Source organism: Balaenoptera ricei, chromosome 1 (genome assembly GCF_028023285.1).
Source record: "Balaenoptera ricei isolate mBalRic1 chromosome 1, mBalRic1.hap2, whole genome shotgun sequence".
Taxonomy (NCBI): Eukaryota; Metazoa; Chordata; class Mammalia; order Artiodactyla; family Balaenopteridae; genus Balaenoptera; species Balaenoptera ricei.
The window spans coordinates 82,493,147-82,508,625 of NC_082639.1; the positions used below are offsets into that span (position 1 = coordinate 82,493,147).

General features: G+C 40.5%; 1 protein-coding gene across 5 annotated transcripts in view; it reads right to left on the reverse strand.

Moving 5' to 3' along the window:
* Positions 1-1,272: 1,272 nt before the first annotated feature.
* The window catches only part of BCAR3 (BCAR3 adaptor protein, NSP family member), a 202,069-nt gene continuing 187,862 nt past the window's right edge, over positions 1,273-15,479 (reverse strand). For all 5 annotated transcript variants that reach the window (XM_059926475.1, XM_059926479.1, XM_059926492.1 and 2 more), the window contains 4 exons: positions 13,515-13,686; positions 10,586-10,697; positions 5,055-5,267; positions 1,273-1,919 (listed from right to left, as the gene is read on the reverse strand). In XM_059926475.1, coding sequence (XP_059782458.1) covers positions 1,741-1,919; positions 5,055-5,267; positions 10,586-10,697; positions 13,515-13,686 — 676 coding nt within the window. In that variant the 3' untranslated portion in view covers positions 1,273-1,740. The remainder of the gene's footprint in view (positions 1,920-5,054; positions 5,268-10,585; positions 10,698-13,514; positions 13,687-15,479) is intronic.

The following is a 15,479-nucleotide window of genomic DNA, read 5'->3' on the forward strand; positions in this document are numbered from 1 at the left end:
CCTATTAACAGGGACCCTTTAAGGATCCCTACTTAATGGAGGCATTTCATGTGCAGCTCCGCTAAGACACTGTCTCCCGATCGCTGAGATGATGTCAGTATTTGCCTCTAGGGCCACCCAGGTTTTTAAGTTCCTCTTACAGAGTTGATTTAAATTTGCTGTTCCTTTTGATGGGTGAGGTGGGGAGGAGAGGATTGTTCCTTGGGGATTTCCTGTTCATTCTATCAAGCTTAATAAATAGTGCATTAAAAGGTATGTTTTTGAAATTTTAGTTATAGGGAGAGGGTTTTCTAAGAGCATCTGAACCACCATATTGCCGGAAGTAGAAGTGTGCTTTGGATTTTTCAGGAAATAAAAAATGATGGCTTTTAAAAACTGGGAGAAGAAGGGCTTCATGATTCTAGGCCCCATTAATGGAAATACAGAGTCCAGGATTTGAAACTAATATTTCCATTTTATTAAATAGACCACAATGAGAGGCTTGTACTTAGTTCTGGAAGGCATATTCAAGATGACCAATAATAGGGTGATGGTTAAATTATAGTGTAACCTCTGGAACCAATCAATCAATCTTATTTTTTCAAAGGCTGTCAGTCATGGAGAAATTTTTGCAACTTATTTGAGAAAAGTGGGATATAATACTATTCTCTATGGTCCCCAAATTATTTAGAAGAGAAAAAGCAAATTGGTAAGTGACAGTTGGTGGCAGAGTGATTGATGATAGAAGTTTAATATTTTAAAGTGTTGTATTCCAAATTTTCTACAATAATAGAAAAAAATTGAGGTGGATACTGATAAACTAAAGTATCCCCTTTGGGAAGTCAAAAACCTAGAAAACAAACAAATCTGGAAAACTCTTATACTTATCATCAGCTAGAGGAAAAAAAGATAATTATTTTGAAATATGTGAAATAATGTCATGAAATAATAATATACTAACAAACAAACATCTGGTGCTCACTTTGTACCAGGCACTGTGCTGCACATGGGACTTGACTTGAGGAGGTTAACTTGACCAAAGTCCAACTGCTAGCAAGCACCACAGCTGTTGTTGGAACCTAGGTCTTCTGGAGCCAGCTCTACCTTGTATCACTATTCACCTCTGTCCCCTAAGCCAGAAACCTTAAAATTTCCATATCACTCATTGATTTTGGTTTACTATCATCATCATCAATCAGGATGTAGTGGCACGGAAGAGGGTGCCCCAGGAAGGTAGGAGGTAGAATTATTGTACTACAATGAATTGTTTAATATTAAAGAGACTGGATACAGTTGTTTCACAAAAAGATATATTTTCATATGACTATTTACATTTTTCATATTTAGTTAAAGAATATCATACAACTGATACCTTCTGAAATGTTTCATGCTTTTAAACTCTTCTATTTACACTTATCTGACATGGAATTATTAAAACTAAAATGGTCAAATACCTCGGTAATAGAAAGCAACCAGCCAGTGTAGCTGGGTCTTCACTTAAATTTGTTGATCAGCATTAGCAATAGTTACCTTAATAAATTATCATTCATTTTAAAATCAGTAGTAATTTTAAACAATTCATAAATAAGAAGTGTGCTCTGTGCAATTTACATGTTTAATATCCTGTGGATACTAAAAGCTTGTATATTGTCAGATTTGCACATTATTACTATACTTTATCAAATGATGATAAGCTTTCTCAAAGAAGAAACTGGATAAGCTTGAAATTATATCCTAAGATTCTCTGGAGTTAGTTAGTTATCAAAGCTCTGCCTGCTTTGTAGGAGGAGGTTCCAGTTTACGTGAGAGGGCAGTTAAAATCTGGTTGAATTTCTCGTATCTCTCTGTCTGATTGACTTGTGCACCTTTGCTGCCCCATAGCAATCTCATTTGGAATTCAGTCTTGAAGATTTCACTCATTTCTTCATCTGGTTGAAAACCTAATAAAAACAAAACCAAAAAAACTTACTTCAGTTCTGCTTGAAACAGTGTTGAAAATAGACTGAAAACTTGCTTGTTTAAAGTAGGATCAAAATGAACATCTCTCAGAACTTTCAAAAAATGCCCGCAAGGAAAAAAAATATAGGATCTACTCTATATAAAGGAGGGCAGAGCCCCCCCTCAAGGACCTGAGCACCTTCAGAGAAAGAATAACAAGTAAACTCACTAAGACGTGATAGAATAAAATTCGTGTGCACAAGCCACCATGGGCCGTAGTGCTGTGAGAAGGAGTGTTCAAAGTACCTTTTTTTTTTTTAACAGCTTTATTGTTGTATAATTTACTTGTCATGATTCACCCATTTTAGCTGCAGTTTATACAGTTGCACAACCATCACTACCACTGTAGAACAATTCCATCAATCACCCTAGAAAATCCCCTAGTACCTCTTTTCAGTCAATCCCTGTACCTACCCCACACCACAGCCAACCACTAATCTGCTTTCCATCGCTATTGCTTTGCCTTTTCTAGAAATTTGATATAAATGGGATTATATAACATGGACTTTTTTTGTGTCAAGCCTCTCACTTTGGCTTCTTTCACTCAGCATGATGTTTTTGAGATTATTCCATATTGTTGTATGTTATCAATAATTCATTCCTTTTTATTGCTGAGTAGTATTCAGTTATATCGACATACATACCACATTTTGTCTGTTTACCAACTGATAAGACATTTGGATTGTTTCCAGTTTCTGGCTATTACGAATAATGTGAACATTTGTGATTAAGTCTTTGAGTGGACATTTGTTTTCATTTCTCTGGAAGTGGAATTACTGGGTCACATGGTAAATACTTGTTTACTTTTAAAGAAACCATCAAACTCTTTTCCAAAATGACTTTACCATATTATATTCTCATCAGTAACATATGAAGAGTCCAGCTGTCAACTCTTAGTATTGTCATTCTAGATAGCGTGTGGTGGTATCTCACTGTGGTTTACATTTACATTTCCGTAATAACTAATGCTTTGAACATTTTTCCATGTAGTTTATTGTCATTGTATATCCACTCTGGTGTAGTGTCTATTCAAATCTTTTGTTGATTCAAATCTTGTTTCTCTTCTCCTTGAGTTGTAAGATTTCTTTAAATTCTAGATATAAGTCCTTTATCTGATGTATGTTTGTTTGTTTGCCAAATATTTTCTTCTAGTCTGTGGTGTGCCTTTTCACTTCCTTAATGGTGACTTTTAAAGAGCAAAATGTAAATTTTTGATTTATCAATGTTTTCTTTTATGGTTCATGCTTTTTGTATCTTAAGAAATTTTGCTTAACCCAAGGACACAAGGAATTTCTCCTGTGTTTTCTTATAGAAGCTTTACACTTTAGCTGTTAACATTTTGAGTGTATGCTGTGACGTAAAGATTGAGATTCTTTTTTTTGTACATGATAATCAATAGTTCCAGCACCATTTGTTGAAAGATTACTTTATGCAGTGAATTACCTTGACACCGTTGTCAGAAAACAATTGATAGTCATATGTGTGGGCCTGTTTCTCGACTCTCTTTTCTGTAAGAGAAGATCTGCTCTACTTACAGCCAAGGATGCTCAGTCAACTCTATTAGAGCAGGGGAAACCTCTAGCCAAAGAGTCATACAGGCATATGTTTCTCATCCTTGATTACTGCTGGAGTAGTTGGCTCTGTCATTAAATATATTCTCACCATCTAGATCATAGTATCTTGGTGGCAGAGAGGATTATAGAAGCCTTCTATTCCATTCATCCATGTGATGCCAAAATATCTTTGGCAGATAACCAGCCAGAGGCCAGATGACAACTTCCACTCATTCAGTTAATATGCTTTGAGCCCCTACCCTGGGCTGAGTGCTGGGATACGTTGGTGAGCAAATCTCTGCCCTTACGGGGCTCACAGTCACGTCTAGCAATGAGAACTTGCTACGAAAACCTGTAGCAGGATCAACTGAGAAATACCATCAGATGCCTTTAAGGTGATTTGCTGTAGAACAGCTTAGAGCATACTTGTCTCAAAATCCACCCTAATATATTGGCTTAGGCAACATCTAATGTAATATACTTATTGGTTTTGTATAAGCAGGCATTCCAGTATCTGGTGAGTTGAGTTACGGGCTTTAATGGTTTGAGTCCTACACTGCCAACCCTGGAGAATTTTCTGAGGAAAAGAAAAGAAACAGGTATGTAGTGCTTATGCCTACAGCAGACACAGTGCAAATTGTTCAGTCCCAAATTCTGTTTCTGAATTAACAACTTTGTTTCAGGTTGAAATAATAGGCCTCTTCTGCCCCATATAGTTCTTAACCTTGTGGATCAAACTGTGGGCCCTTGAAGAGTGTTAAAAATTATACAGTGAGGAAGAGAAAATAGTCACCCTGATAACTGTGTTGGTAAAGCCCTTATTCTTGTACTTGCTTCCTAAATGGTCTTTTTGCCTGCAAGCTTCAGTCTTCCAGCCTTCCTCCACAAAGATGGCAGACTGAAAACAAATCTGACCATGTGATAACATCCTCCCATGTTTAAAACCCTTCACTGGCTCTTCCTTAGCCACAGTCCTACATGGAAGGCCTTCCCACCTGTATCCACCTCCTTCTTTAACCTAGCTGGCCACTCCTTAAGACACACTTTACGCTAATACAAAGCCAAGTACTTGTGGTTCATACTTTTCTCCAAGCTCTCTCAGTGCCTTTGCTTATGTTGGACCCTCTGATGCCAAGAGCAGGGGAGCTCACTTGCCAGTGTGTCTGGCACGAAATAGGAATACAGATAAGTCAAATAGAACTCCCAACTCCTTATGTTGGCCCATCATCTTTTCTAATAGTGATTATCAGAGGTACTAATGGTAAACAAGCTGACAAATTCTTTCTTGATCCTTTCTCTCTGTTTATACCACTGGCACAAGAGAATACATAAAAGGAAGGAAGAAGCAGGATCCCTAAGACAGGAACTAAGAGTAAGTAGTGATCAACCATACAGGAAATGGAATTCCCATGCCTTAATCTTTCCCACTTGGTCTCTTTCTTATTGAGAGCACCCATGCTCTTTCACTCCTTCATTCCATTTACTGTGCAGAGTAGACAGCAGCTTACCAAAACCAGCTCTTACCTGCCAGGATCCTCTCAGCATTCATCCGGTAGCTGTCTGCAGCTTCTGCCATGAGTCGGGCTGTTGCCAAATGGTTCAGCATAATCTCACAGCTTTCGTCGTTTTTTTCCCACATGTCAGTTCCTTCAAAAGTGACAGCCTCGCGCTCCATTAAGGTCACAAGAGGCATCAGCAGTGGGACTGATATATTATTTGGGGGAACACACGTAGACTCTGAAAAACACGGGGTAAAGTTTTCCACGTCATGCTTTCTTTCCAAGTTAAGCGCAGAGAGTTCCAGTTGAAGATGGCAACGTAGGAGTGTCCTGGGCTCACCTCCTTCTGTGGACACACTGAATCTGTGGCTAAATATGGAACAACTTCCTCTGGAAAAAAACTAAAAACTGAATAACTGTCTGAATGCATTGCATAAATGAGAGAAGGCCCACATCAAAGCAGGTAAGAGAGGCTGGGAGACTATCTCTCTATAAACCCCACCCCTGGCACAGTGACCCACAATTGGGAGGGAACTCAAAACCTGGAGTTTCTCCCTGAGGAGCAAAGGGCTTGAACCCCACATAGGGTACCCCAGCTTTTAAGACCAGCACCTGAAAGACGAGCCCCCGAAACATCTAACTTTGAAGACCAACAGTACTCATGTCTGCAAGACCCACAAGGCTATAATCATCTGAGAAACAGGTCTTAAAGGGCTTGCAAGCTTGGACTCACCTGCCCCAGGGCTCAGTGCAGAGGCAGCCAATTGAGAGGTGCCTGGACATTATGCAAATGAGGCTCATTTGCTAATCTTAAAGCTTTAGCCCGAGAGGCAGGCTTCTGGTTTGGCAAACAACTGGGACCTATGAGGCCCTCTCAGCAATGGAGGCTAATGGATGATGCAGTCTTTGTGCTCTCCCTCTGCCTTGCTCCACCCTCACTGATATATCCCAGAAAGTAGCTCATATCCTTGTCTGGCATTCCAATCTCTCCAGCTGCCTCCAGAGGACACCTCTAAATTGCCTAGCTCTGATGGCCAATGGGGCTTATTATGCCCATGGGTCCTATAGGACTGTAACCTTTGTAATGCCACAAGATAAGAAAATTACAGGCCAATATCCGTGACGAACACAGATCCAAAAATCCTGAACAAAATATTTGCAAACTGAATTCAATACATTGAAAGGATCATATACATTGATCAAGTGGGATTTATTCCAGGGATGCAAGCATGGCTCAACATTCACAAATCATTATGATATACCACATTAATAAAAGAAAGATAAATGATTTTTCTGCATCTATTAAGATGATCAAATTATTTTTAACAAAATTCAACATCCATTTATGATAAAAACAAAGTGGGAGTAAAGGGAATGTACAACAACATAATAAAGGCCATATATAACAAGCCCACAGCTAACATCATAGTCAATGATGAAGAGCTAAAAACTTTCCTTCTAAGATCAGGAATAAAAGGATGATTATTCATCACTTCTATTCAACATAACATTGGAAGTCCTAGCCAGAGCAATTAGGCAAGAAAAAGAAATAAAACCATCCAAATTGGAAAGGAAGACGTAAAACTATTACTATTTGCAGATGACCTATTATATATAGAAAACCCTAAAGACTCCACCAAAAAACTGTTAGAACTAATAAACGAATTCAGTAAAGTTGCAGGATACAAAATCAATATACAAAAACCTGTTGCATTTCCATATGCTAATAACAAACTATCAGAAAGATATTAAGAAAATAATTCCATTTACAATTACATCAAAAAGATCAAAATACCTAGGAATAAATTTAACCAAAGAGATGAAAGACCTGTACACTGAAAACTGTAAGACATTGATGAAAGAAACTGAAGAAGACACAAATAAATGGAAAGATACTGTGCTCCCGGAATGGAAGAATTCATATTGTTAAAATGTCCATACTACCCAAAGCAATCTATTGACTTAGTGCAATCCATATAAAATTCCAATGGCATTTTTCACAGAAATAGAACAAACACAATCCTAAAATTTATGTGGAACCACAAAAGATGCCAAGTAGCCAAAACAATCTTGAGAAAGAACAAAGCTAGAAGCATGACATTCCCTGATTTCAAACTACATTACAAAGCTATAGTAAAACAGCATGGTATTGGCATAAAAACTGACACATATATCAATGGAACAGAATGGGGAGCCCTGAAACAAAACCACACACATATGGTCAATCAATTTGCCACAAAGTAGCCAAGAATTTACACTGAGGAAAAAGGACAGTCTCGCCAATAAGTGGTATTGGGAATACTGGATAGCTACATCATGGAAGTGCAAATCAAAATCACAATGAGATATCATCTCACATCTATTAGAATGGCTGTTATCAAAAAGACAAGAAATAACAAGTTTTAGCAAGGATGCAGAGAAAAGGGAACCCTTGTGCACTGTTGGTGGGGATGTAAATTGGTGCAGCCACTATGGAAAATGGAGGTTCCTCAAAAAGTTAAAAATAGAGCTGTCATATGATTCAGCAATTTCACCTCTGGGTATTTACCTGAATAAAACAAAAACACTAATTTGAAAAGATACATGCACCACCCCCCTGCCCCATTCACTGAAGCATTATTGGTAAAAGCCAAGACATGGAACCAACCTAAATGTCCATCAATGGATGAATGGATAAAGAAGATGTGGACTCATGCTCTTGGACTGGAAGAATTAATAGTTAAAATGGCCATACTACCCAAAGCAACCTACAGATTTAATGTGATCCCTATCAAATTACCCATGACATTTTTCACAGAACTAGAATAAATAATCATAAAATTTATATGGAGTCACAAAAGACCCAGAATTGCCACAGCAATCCTGAAGAAAAAGAACAAAGCTGGAGGCGTAATCCAGACTTCAGACAATACTACAAAGCTACAGTAATCAAAACAGCATAGTATTGGTATGAAAACAGACATATGGATCAATGGAACAGAATACAGAGCCCAGAAATAAACCCACACACCTGTGGTCAATTAATCTTTGAAAATGGAGGCAAGAATATACAATGGAGATAAGACAGTCTCTTCAGCAAGTGGTGGTAAAGCTGGACAGCTACATGCAAATCAATGAAGTTAGAACACTCCCTCACAGCATACACAAAAATAAACTCAACATGACTTAAAGACCTAAATATAAGACATGACACCATAAAACTCTGAGAAGAGAATATAGGCAAAACATTCTCTGGTATAAATCATAGCAATGTTTTGTTAGTCTCCCAAGGCAATAGAAATAAAAGCAAAAATAAACAAATGGGACCTAATCAAACTTATAAACTTTTGCACAGCAAAGGAAGCCATAAACAAAATGAAAAGGCAACCAACAGACTGGGAGAAAATATTTGCAAACAATGCAACCAACAAGGGCTTAATTTCCAAAATACACAAACAGCTCATACAACTCAATAACAAAAAAACAACCCAATCAAAAAATGGGCAGAAGACCTAAATAGACATTTCTCCAAAGAAGACATACAGATGGCCAATAGGCACATGAAAAGATGCTCAACATTGCTAATTATCAGAGAAATGTAAATCAAAACTACAATGAGGTATCACCTCACACTGGTCAGAATGCCCGTCATCAAAAAGTCACAAACAATAAGTGCTGGAGAGGGTGTTGAGATAAGGGAACCCTTCTACATGGTTGGTGGGAATGAAAATTAGTGCAGCCACTATGGAGAACAGTATGGAGGTTCCTTAAAAAACTAAAAATAGAGTTGCCATATGATCCAGCAATCCCACTCCTGTGCATATATCCAGAGAAAACTCTAATTCGAAAAGATACATGTACCCCAATGGTCACAGCAGCACTATTTACAACAGCCAAGATATGGAAGCAACCTAAACGTCCATCGACAGATGAGTAGATAAAGAAGATGTGGTATATACACACACACACACACACACACACACACACAAAATGGAATATTACTCAGCCATAAAAATGAATGAAATAATGCCATCTGCAGCAATATGGATGGACCTAGAGATTACCATACTTCATAAGTGAAGTGTGTCAGACAAAGACAAATATATGATACTACTTACGTGTGGAATCTGAAAAGATACAAATGAACTTATTTACAGAATGGAAACAGACTCACAGTAATAGAAAACAAATCTATGGTTACCAAAGGGGAAAGAAGGGGAGGGATAAATGAGGAGTTTGGAATTAGCAGATACAAAGTACTATATATAGGGACTTCCCTGGTGGTGCAGTGGTTAAGAATTCGCCTTCCAATGCAGGGGACAGGGGTTTGAGCCCTGGTCCGGGAAGATCCCACATGCCATGGAGCAACTAAGCCCGTGCGCCACAACTACTGAGCCAGCACTCTAGAGCCCATGAGCCACAACTACTGAGCCCACGTGCCACAACTACTGAAGCCTGTGCTCCGCAACAAGAGAAGCCACCGCAATGAGAAGCCCATGCACCGCAACCAAGAGTAGCCCTGCTCGCCACAACTAGAGAAAGCCTGAGCGCAACAACCAAGACCCAACACAGCCAAAAAATAAATAAATTTATTTTTAAAAATACTATATATAAAATAGATAAATAACAAGGTCCTATTGTATAGCATAGGGAACTACATTCAATATCTTGTAATAACCTATAATGAAAAAGAATATGAAAAATATATATGTATAACTGAATTATTTTGCTGTACATCAGAATCTAACACAACATTGTAAATCAATTATAACTTCAGTAAAAAAAGAAGAGGCATGTGTGTATACACACACACACATATACATATATACGCAATGGAATATTATTCAGCCATTAAAAAAGAATGAATCCTGCCATTTGTAACAACACGAATGCAACTTGAGGGCATTATGCTAAGTGAAATAAGTCAGACAGAAAAAGATAAATACCATATGAACTCACTTACATGTGATACCTAAAAAAAACAAAAACAAAAACACCCTTTGAGCTCATGGATATAGAGAACAGATTGGTGGTTGCCTGAGTTGGGGTAGGGGGAGAAGTGAAATGGGTGAAGGGGATCAAAAGGTACAAATTTCCAGTTATAAAGTGAATAAGTCCTGGGGGATGTAATGTACAGCATGGTGACTATAGTTAATAATACTGTATTGCATATTTGGAAGTAGCTAGTAGAGTGGATCTTGAAAGTTTTCATCAGAAGAAAAAAAACGTTTTGTAACCATGTATGGTAACAGATGTTAACTGGTCTTATTGTGATCATTTTGCAACATACACAAATATCAAATCATTATGTTGTACACCTGAATCTAATACGTAAGTTACACCTCAATTTATAAAGCTAAGCACAAAATAAGGTAACTAGTAGCCTATGTCTTGTTTTAGCAACTGCAGACCTACAAGCGATGCTGTCATATGATAAAAGCCTTGGTGACCCATCAACAGTCCTGAAGATAACTCAGAGCCTCGTAATATGCCCTGCTAAATGCTTCGATCAAACCAGAACAGATATGACACTGCCAGGGCTGCCACCAGACCCCCTTGTCCTGATCCTGTGCTCACCTCTGCCTTCGTGCAGGATTTTGCTAAAAGGCTTCAGCTGTTTCTCATAGAGGATGGCGGTTTGTGTGTACTGGTGCCGCAGGGCAGTCCACGTTTTTTCTAACCTTGTGATCTGGAAGAAAGAAAGGTGTTATCGTTTTGGAAAAGGCTCTTTTTAAAACTACCTTTTTGCTTAAGTTTTGGAATGGATGATAGAGGTACATGGTAAAAACTCAAAGCAGTTGAAAGGAGTGTACAGAGAAAAGCTAATCCCCACCCCGACCCTGCTCCACATTGCTCTAATGACCCATGAGACACACACACCTTTTAAAATAAATGCATGTCATACTACACATATTTTCCTGTTCATTGTTTGGAAATTATTCCGTGTAAGTACATATAAAACAGCATAGAACAGTGTTGTTTTGTTAAACTTTTGCCTAGTGTTCCATTTATGCATAAACCATAGTTTAACTAGTTTCCTATAGATAAGTGCTTTAAACATATTTTTCTATTACCAAATATCTGGAGGATAAATTTCCAGAAGTGGAACTACTGGGTCAAAAAATACATGTATTTTAAATTTTGATAGGAGTTGCCAACTGTCCTCCACAGAGGTTATACTGATGTAAGGATGTAGAATGTGACATACAGCATTTTAATGTTACTTGTAAGTAATAAAGTCTGAGACATGTGGAAAATTGCCTAGACCATATGATGCCACTACTCATTCCTTTTCATTTCTTTGGGAACAATTCAGTCAAAACCAGCATATGCCACTGACTCTGACTGCCCTAGATAAATGGTCCCCCACTCACACCTTAAAACCAGCAAGCCCGTGTCTGACCTTTTTTACATGAAACAAGGAAGGAGGGAAGGGAACTAATATTTATGGAATGAGAGCCAACTCTGTCAGGTATTTGAGGAATTTCATTTAATCCTCACCATGCCCTATGAGGCAGGTATTTGGCTTCATTTTACAGGTCAGAAAACAGAAGAGATTAGGTAACTTGCTCAAGGTTTCATAGCTGCTAAATGGCAGAGCTGAAATTCATTTCCTTGGGCTCTAAGAGCTCCCTGTGTATTCCAAGAGGAAGGTGAGAAAGGATCACCATCAGCAGATTTGCTGGGAAGGAAAGGATGTGGCTGTTCTTCCTCCAGCCACCTACCACCCCGCCCTCTCTTCTCTTCCCCCTCCCTGAAGCATCTGCCTTTCTGAAAGGAGCCCTTGTCTCTGGGCTAGGCCCATCTCCTGGATGCTCTCTCTTGATACCAGAAGCTTCGAAGAGAAGGAGCAGGTTTAGATGATGACACACAGAAATGATGTGACTCTCCTCTCGGGTTTTTCCTGGGCCTGCCACTCCCCTCCCCAAGCAGTGCCCTGAACACCCTAGAGGACTCTGCCCCCTCATTGCTGAAGTGCTCCAGAAGGGAGAAGTCTGATGCTGCTGTGTGTGGGGGTGGGGGGGCAGCCATCTATAAAGGCATGTTTAGGTGCTTTGGGCTAAGTCCCTATGTTTAGGTGCTTTGGGCTAAGTCCCTATGTTTAGGTGCTTTGGGCTAAGTCCCAATGTTTAGGTGCTTTGGGCTAAGTCCCAATGTTTAGGTGCTTTGGGCTAAGTCCCTATGTTTAGGTGCTTTGGGCTAAGTCCCTAATGGCTGAGTTGGATGTCATGGACTGCAACCACGTTAATGCCACAAAACACCCCCTTCACTTCTCTCGGAGGAAGCTCTGGGCTGGGGGGCCTATGCATACAGCTAGCCTGTTAGCCCTCAAAATTATAGGCAGTTTTGGATAAGAGGAAATAAATATGATGTAAATTAAAAACACCCAAATGAAAAATTAGAACTCCTGTTAGTATAGTAGAAGTCAGTATATCATGAAAATATGGCTGAACTTGCTTATTTCAAATATCGCCCCTATGCAGTTCCAGTGCATCTAAAGAATTTTGAAAGCTCTTGGAATATTAAAGTTGGAATTGACCCCTCTCAAAATTTCCTGGTGAAAGCATGAGGTTTTTCAGCTTCTTGTTTGAAAGGTGACCTCGCTTTCATGCAAGGAAATTATGTTCCTAACATGCCCTGACTTGGCAACGGTGCCCCAGTGGCAATGGTGGATGTTCAGTGAGCGCCCGGCAGGATTTCAGAGACAATCTGTGGCTGTGAAACAGCCAAGCTAAATGAGCAGCGGTTTTGGTGTTAGGGGTTGCACATTGGGCTTGTGGGACTGTGGTCTCGTACTCGAAGTCGCTGAGCACCTAGGGCTTAACACAACGGAAGTCTGAAAGCTGACTCCTAGCAGTCAAGACAACAGGACCACTTTCCTCTATGAGGTCCATTTGACTTCAAAGACAGGTTTTCAGTTTTGACCCTCCTCCTAAGAACAGTCTGTCAAAGCAGATAAATTCAAAGTGCCCGATTTCAGAAACTCTGCTTAGGGGGTTATATAGCAGATGGGCCAGGAATCTGAATTTTTTAACAGCAGAGTCTGTTTTAGGTGATCTGAGGAACATACTTTGAGATAAATCACTCTAGGGATTCTTAGAGAATGTCCCAGTTTGCCAGTCATTACCCCAAACTGCCCGCACGTCCGGTGACCCAGACAGAAGCAGTCTCTTTCTTATACAACACACCCAAGCCAGACGTGATCATCCTCTAACTGGTCCTTCAGGAATATCTATAGTTCCTGAGGATGACTCTTCTTATCGTATATCAAAGAGAAAGTGTAGGTTGTCAGCAATTATCTGCTGTTTTTAAAAACAGAGCCAAAATACTTGGGACACTGCTCTTGTTTGCCCCCTAATTAAAGCAGCTTTCACTAAGATACGATTTACCTTTTGAGGTTAATTAAAATCATCTGTGATTTGCTAAGCATGGGCTTGCAGACCACTTTGCAGAACGTTAAGTACACACAGGCCCACAGGGCCGCACAAAGCAAGTGAGAATTTACCTGCGGCATTTCCAAGGCCTTCATGATGGCCGAGAAAGAATAGAGGTCCCCCATGGAGTCTTTCAGCTCCACTGCCACCTGGATGATCCTATTGAGGGTGGCTGCTCTGTCCTCCAAAGTGCCCGTGCAGCCCAGAATGTCCACTGCAATGCCGATGGCCATTGTGTTGTGTCTGAGAGGGAGGAAAACAGCAGTCAGGCCCAGGGCCAACAGGACTAGGAGGAAACAAACCAAACTGGCCAGGGAAAGGACTGGCTTTCCACCATTTGCTGCTATCGCCCTGGGATACACTGGCAGCTCAGCCAGTTTGGTTGCTGATTTCAACAGAGAGATCACCCCCCCATCAGGCTGACTGCAGCAGGGCCCCGGGGAGGCCTCGGTAGGTGTCCTATGGAGAGTCAAAAAGGACAGATGCCCCAGGACAGGGCTGTTCAGCCCTGGAGCAGGGGGTGTGAAGAGGGCCCTCCTGGGGTGAAGCTGCTCAAAAGTGCAAGTGGCTCCTTGTACCTTCCACCATGACAGGTCTGTGGAGACGCCAGGTCCCCCAACACACTGGGGAATCCCTTCCTCAGGGAAGCCATGGGCCACCTCCCCTGAGCCCCCTGGACTGGGGGATGCAAGGGACAGAAAAACGAGAGAACATGCTTCATTCAGGAAGACGACATGGATGTCAGAACAAAGAAAGAAATGAGGAGCTAAGAACAGAGTGTCTGTGGCTCCGGTCAAGGGGCCAGAAAGTGAATGGAGATGTGCACAAAGACTCAACAGTAGACCAGCAGGATTTCCCTGTAAGGTCAGACCTAATAAAATTGAAATCTTGTATCTGCCAACAATCCTCCCTTTTCTCATCCTGAACTACACAGGTCAACTTCGCAGACCCAAAACAGGAAGCAGAGTGGTCTTTTCTTTACAGACAATGGGACCAATATGAATGGGGTCGCAGAGAGGTCTCCTTCCTGGTGGCAGCAGCACAGCCTGTAAACCCGCCTCTCCTTCCTCCTGGGGACCAGGAGTTCCTGCCTTGGGCCAGAGTAGCCTCAGGTAAATTTCTCCAGGCGCTGGTACAGCGCTGGAGGTAAAGCCCTGATTCACAGCTATAGTCGAAACAATACGACTTTGCCTTTGAAACTGGGCCACCTTGTCCTGAAAGTTCACAGCTAAGGATGTTACTCCAAGACCATGCTTCTCTCTGTGCCCACGTGTGCTGGTCTCTCTCTCACTCTTCTAGAGCAGAGAGAGGTGTGATTCATCTAGTGCTAAGCATTACTAGTTTCTCTAATGATTGTTAAATCAGTAACGGGTTCTGCTGTCTGTGAGTGTTTGCACATGTGGGTATGCAGTGTGTGCTTGCTCGGAGTGTGACCTTAGGCTGTTACCTGACTGCTCCACTCCCCCATTTCCTCATCCCTAAAATGGGAACAAGGGTTGTTGGGAGAAAGACTGTGTGTGTGTGTAAAGATAATTAAAGCGCCTGGCACCACAGCACCCAGCAAATAGTAGTTACTAAAATTGTATCTATATGTGCATCTCTCCCTCTGTATCTTGGTCCCTTTTGCCTGTTGGTCTCTCTTTCCTTTTTCTTTATCTTTTTTGCTGATTTCCTGTCTTTCCTAATTAATGGATCCTAAAATAGGCTTAAAGTATATTTTTATTATCTGTTGTACTTATTGAAGAGTTTTGTTACCCATTTGCAAACTGTTAAGGTTGAGCCAAACATTTTAGATGTTTAATAGTAAACTAACTTCCCATGTTGCCTTCAACTGATTCTTTAATTCAGTGTTTTTTCCTGTGTTTTAATGCCCCTTAATAAAAGACAGGTTCTCTACTTCTTTAAGACCTGGCATTATATCAACAGCTATTTGGGTAATTATATCCATTCGTTTAACCAACATTTGCCTCAAGCCTCCTGCGTACACCACCATGAGAAAACCAGCTCAGCAAGGCGGCCCTACAGCAGAAGCTCCC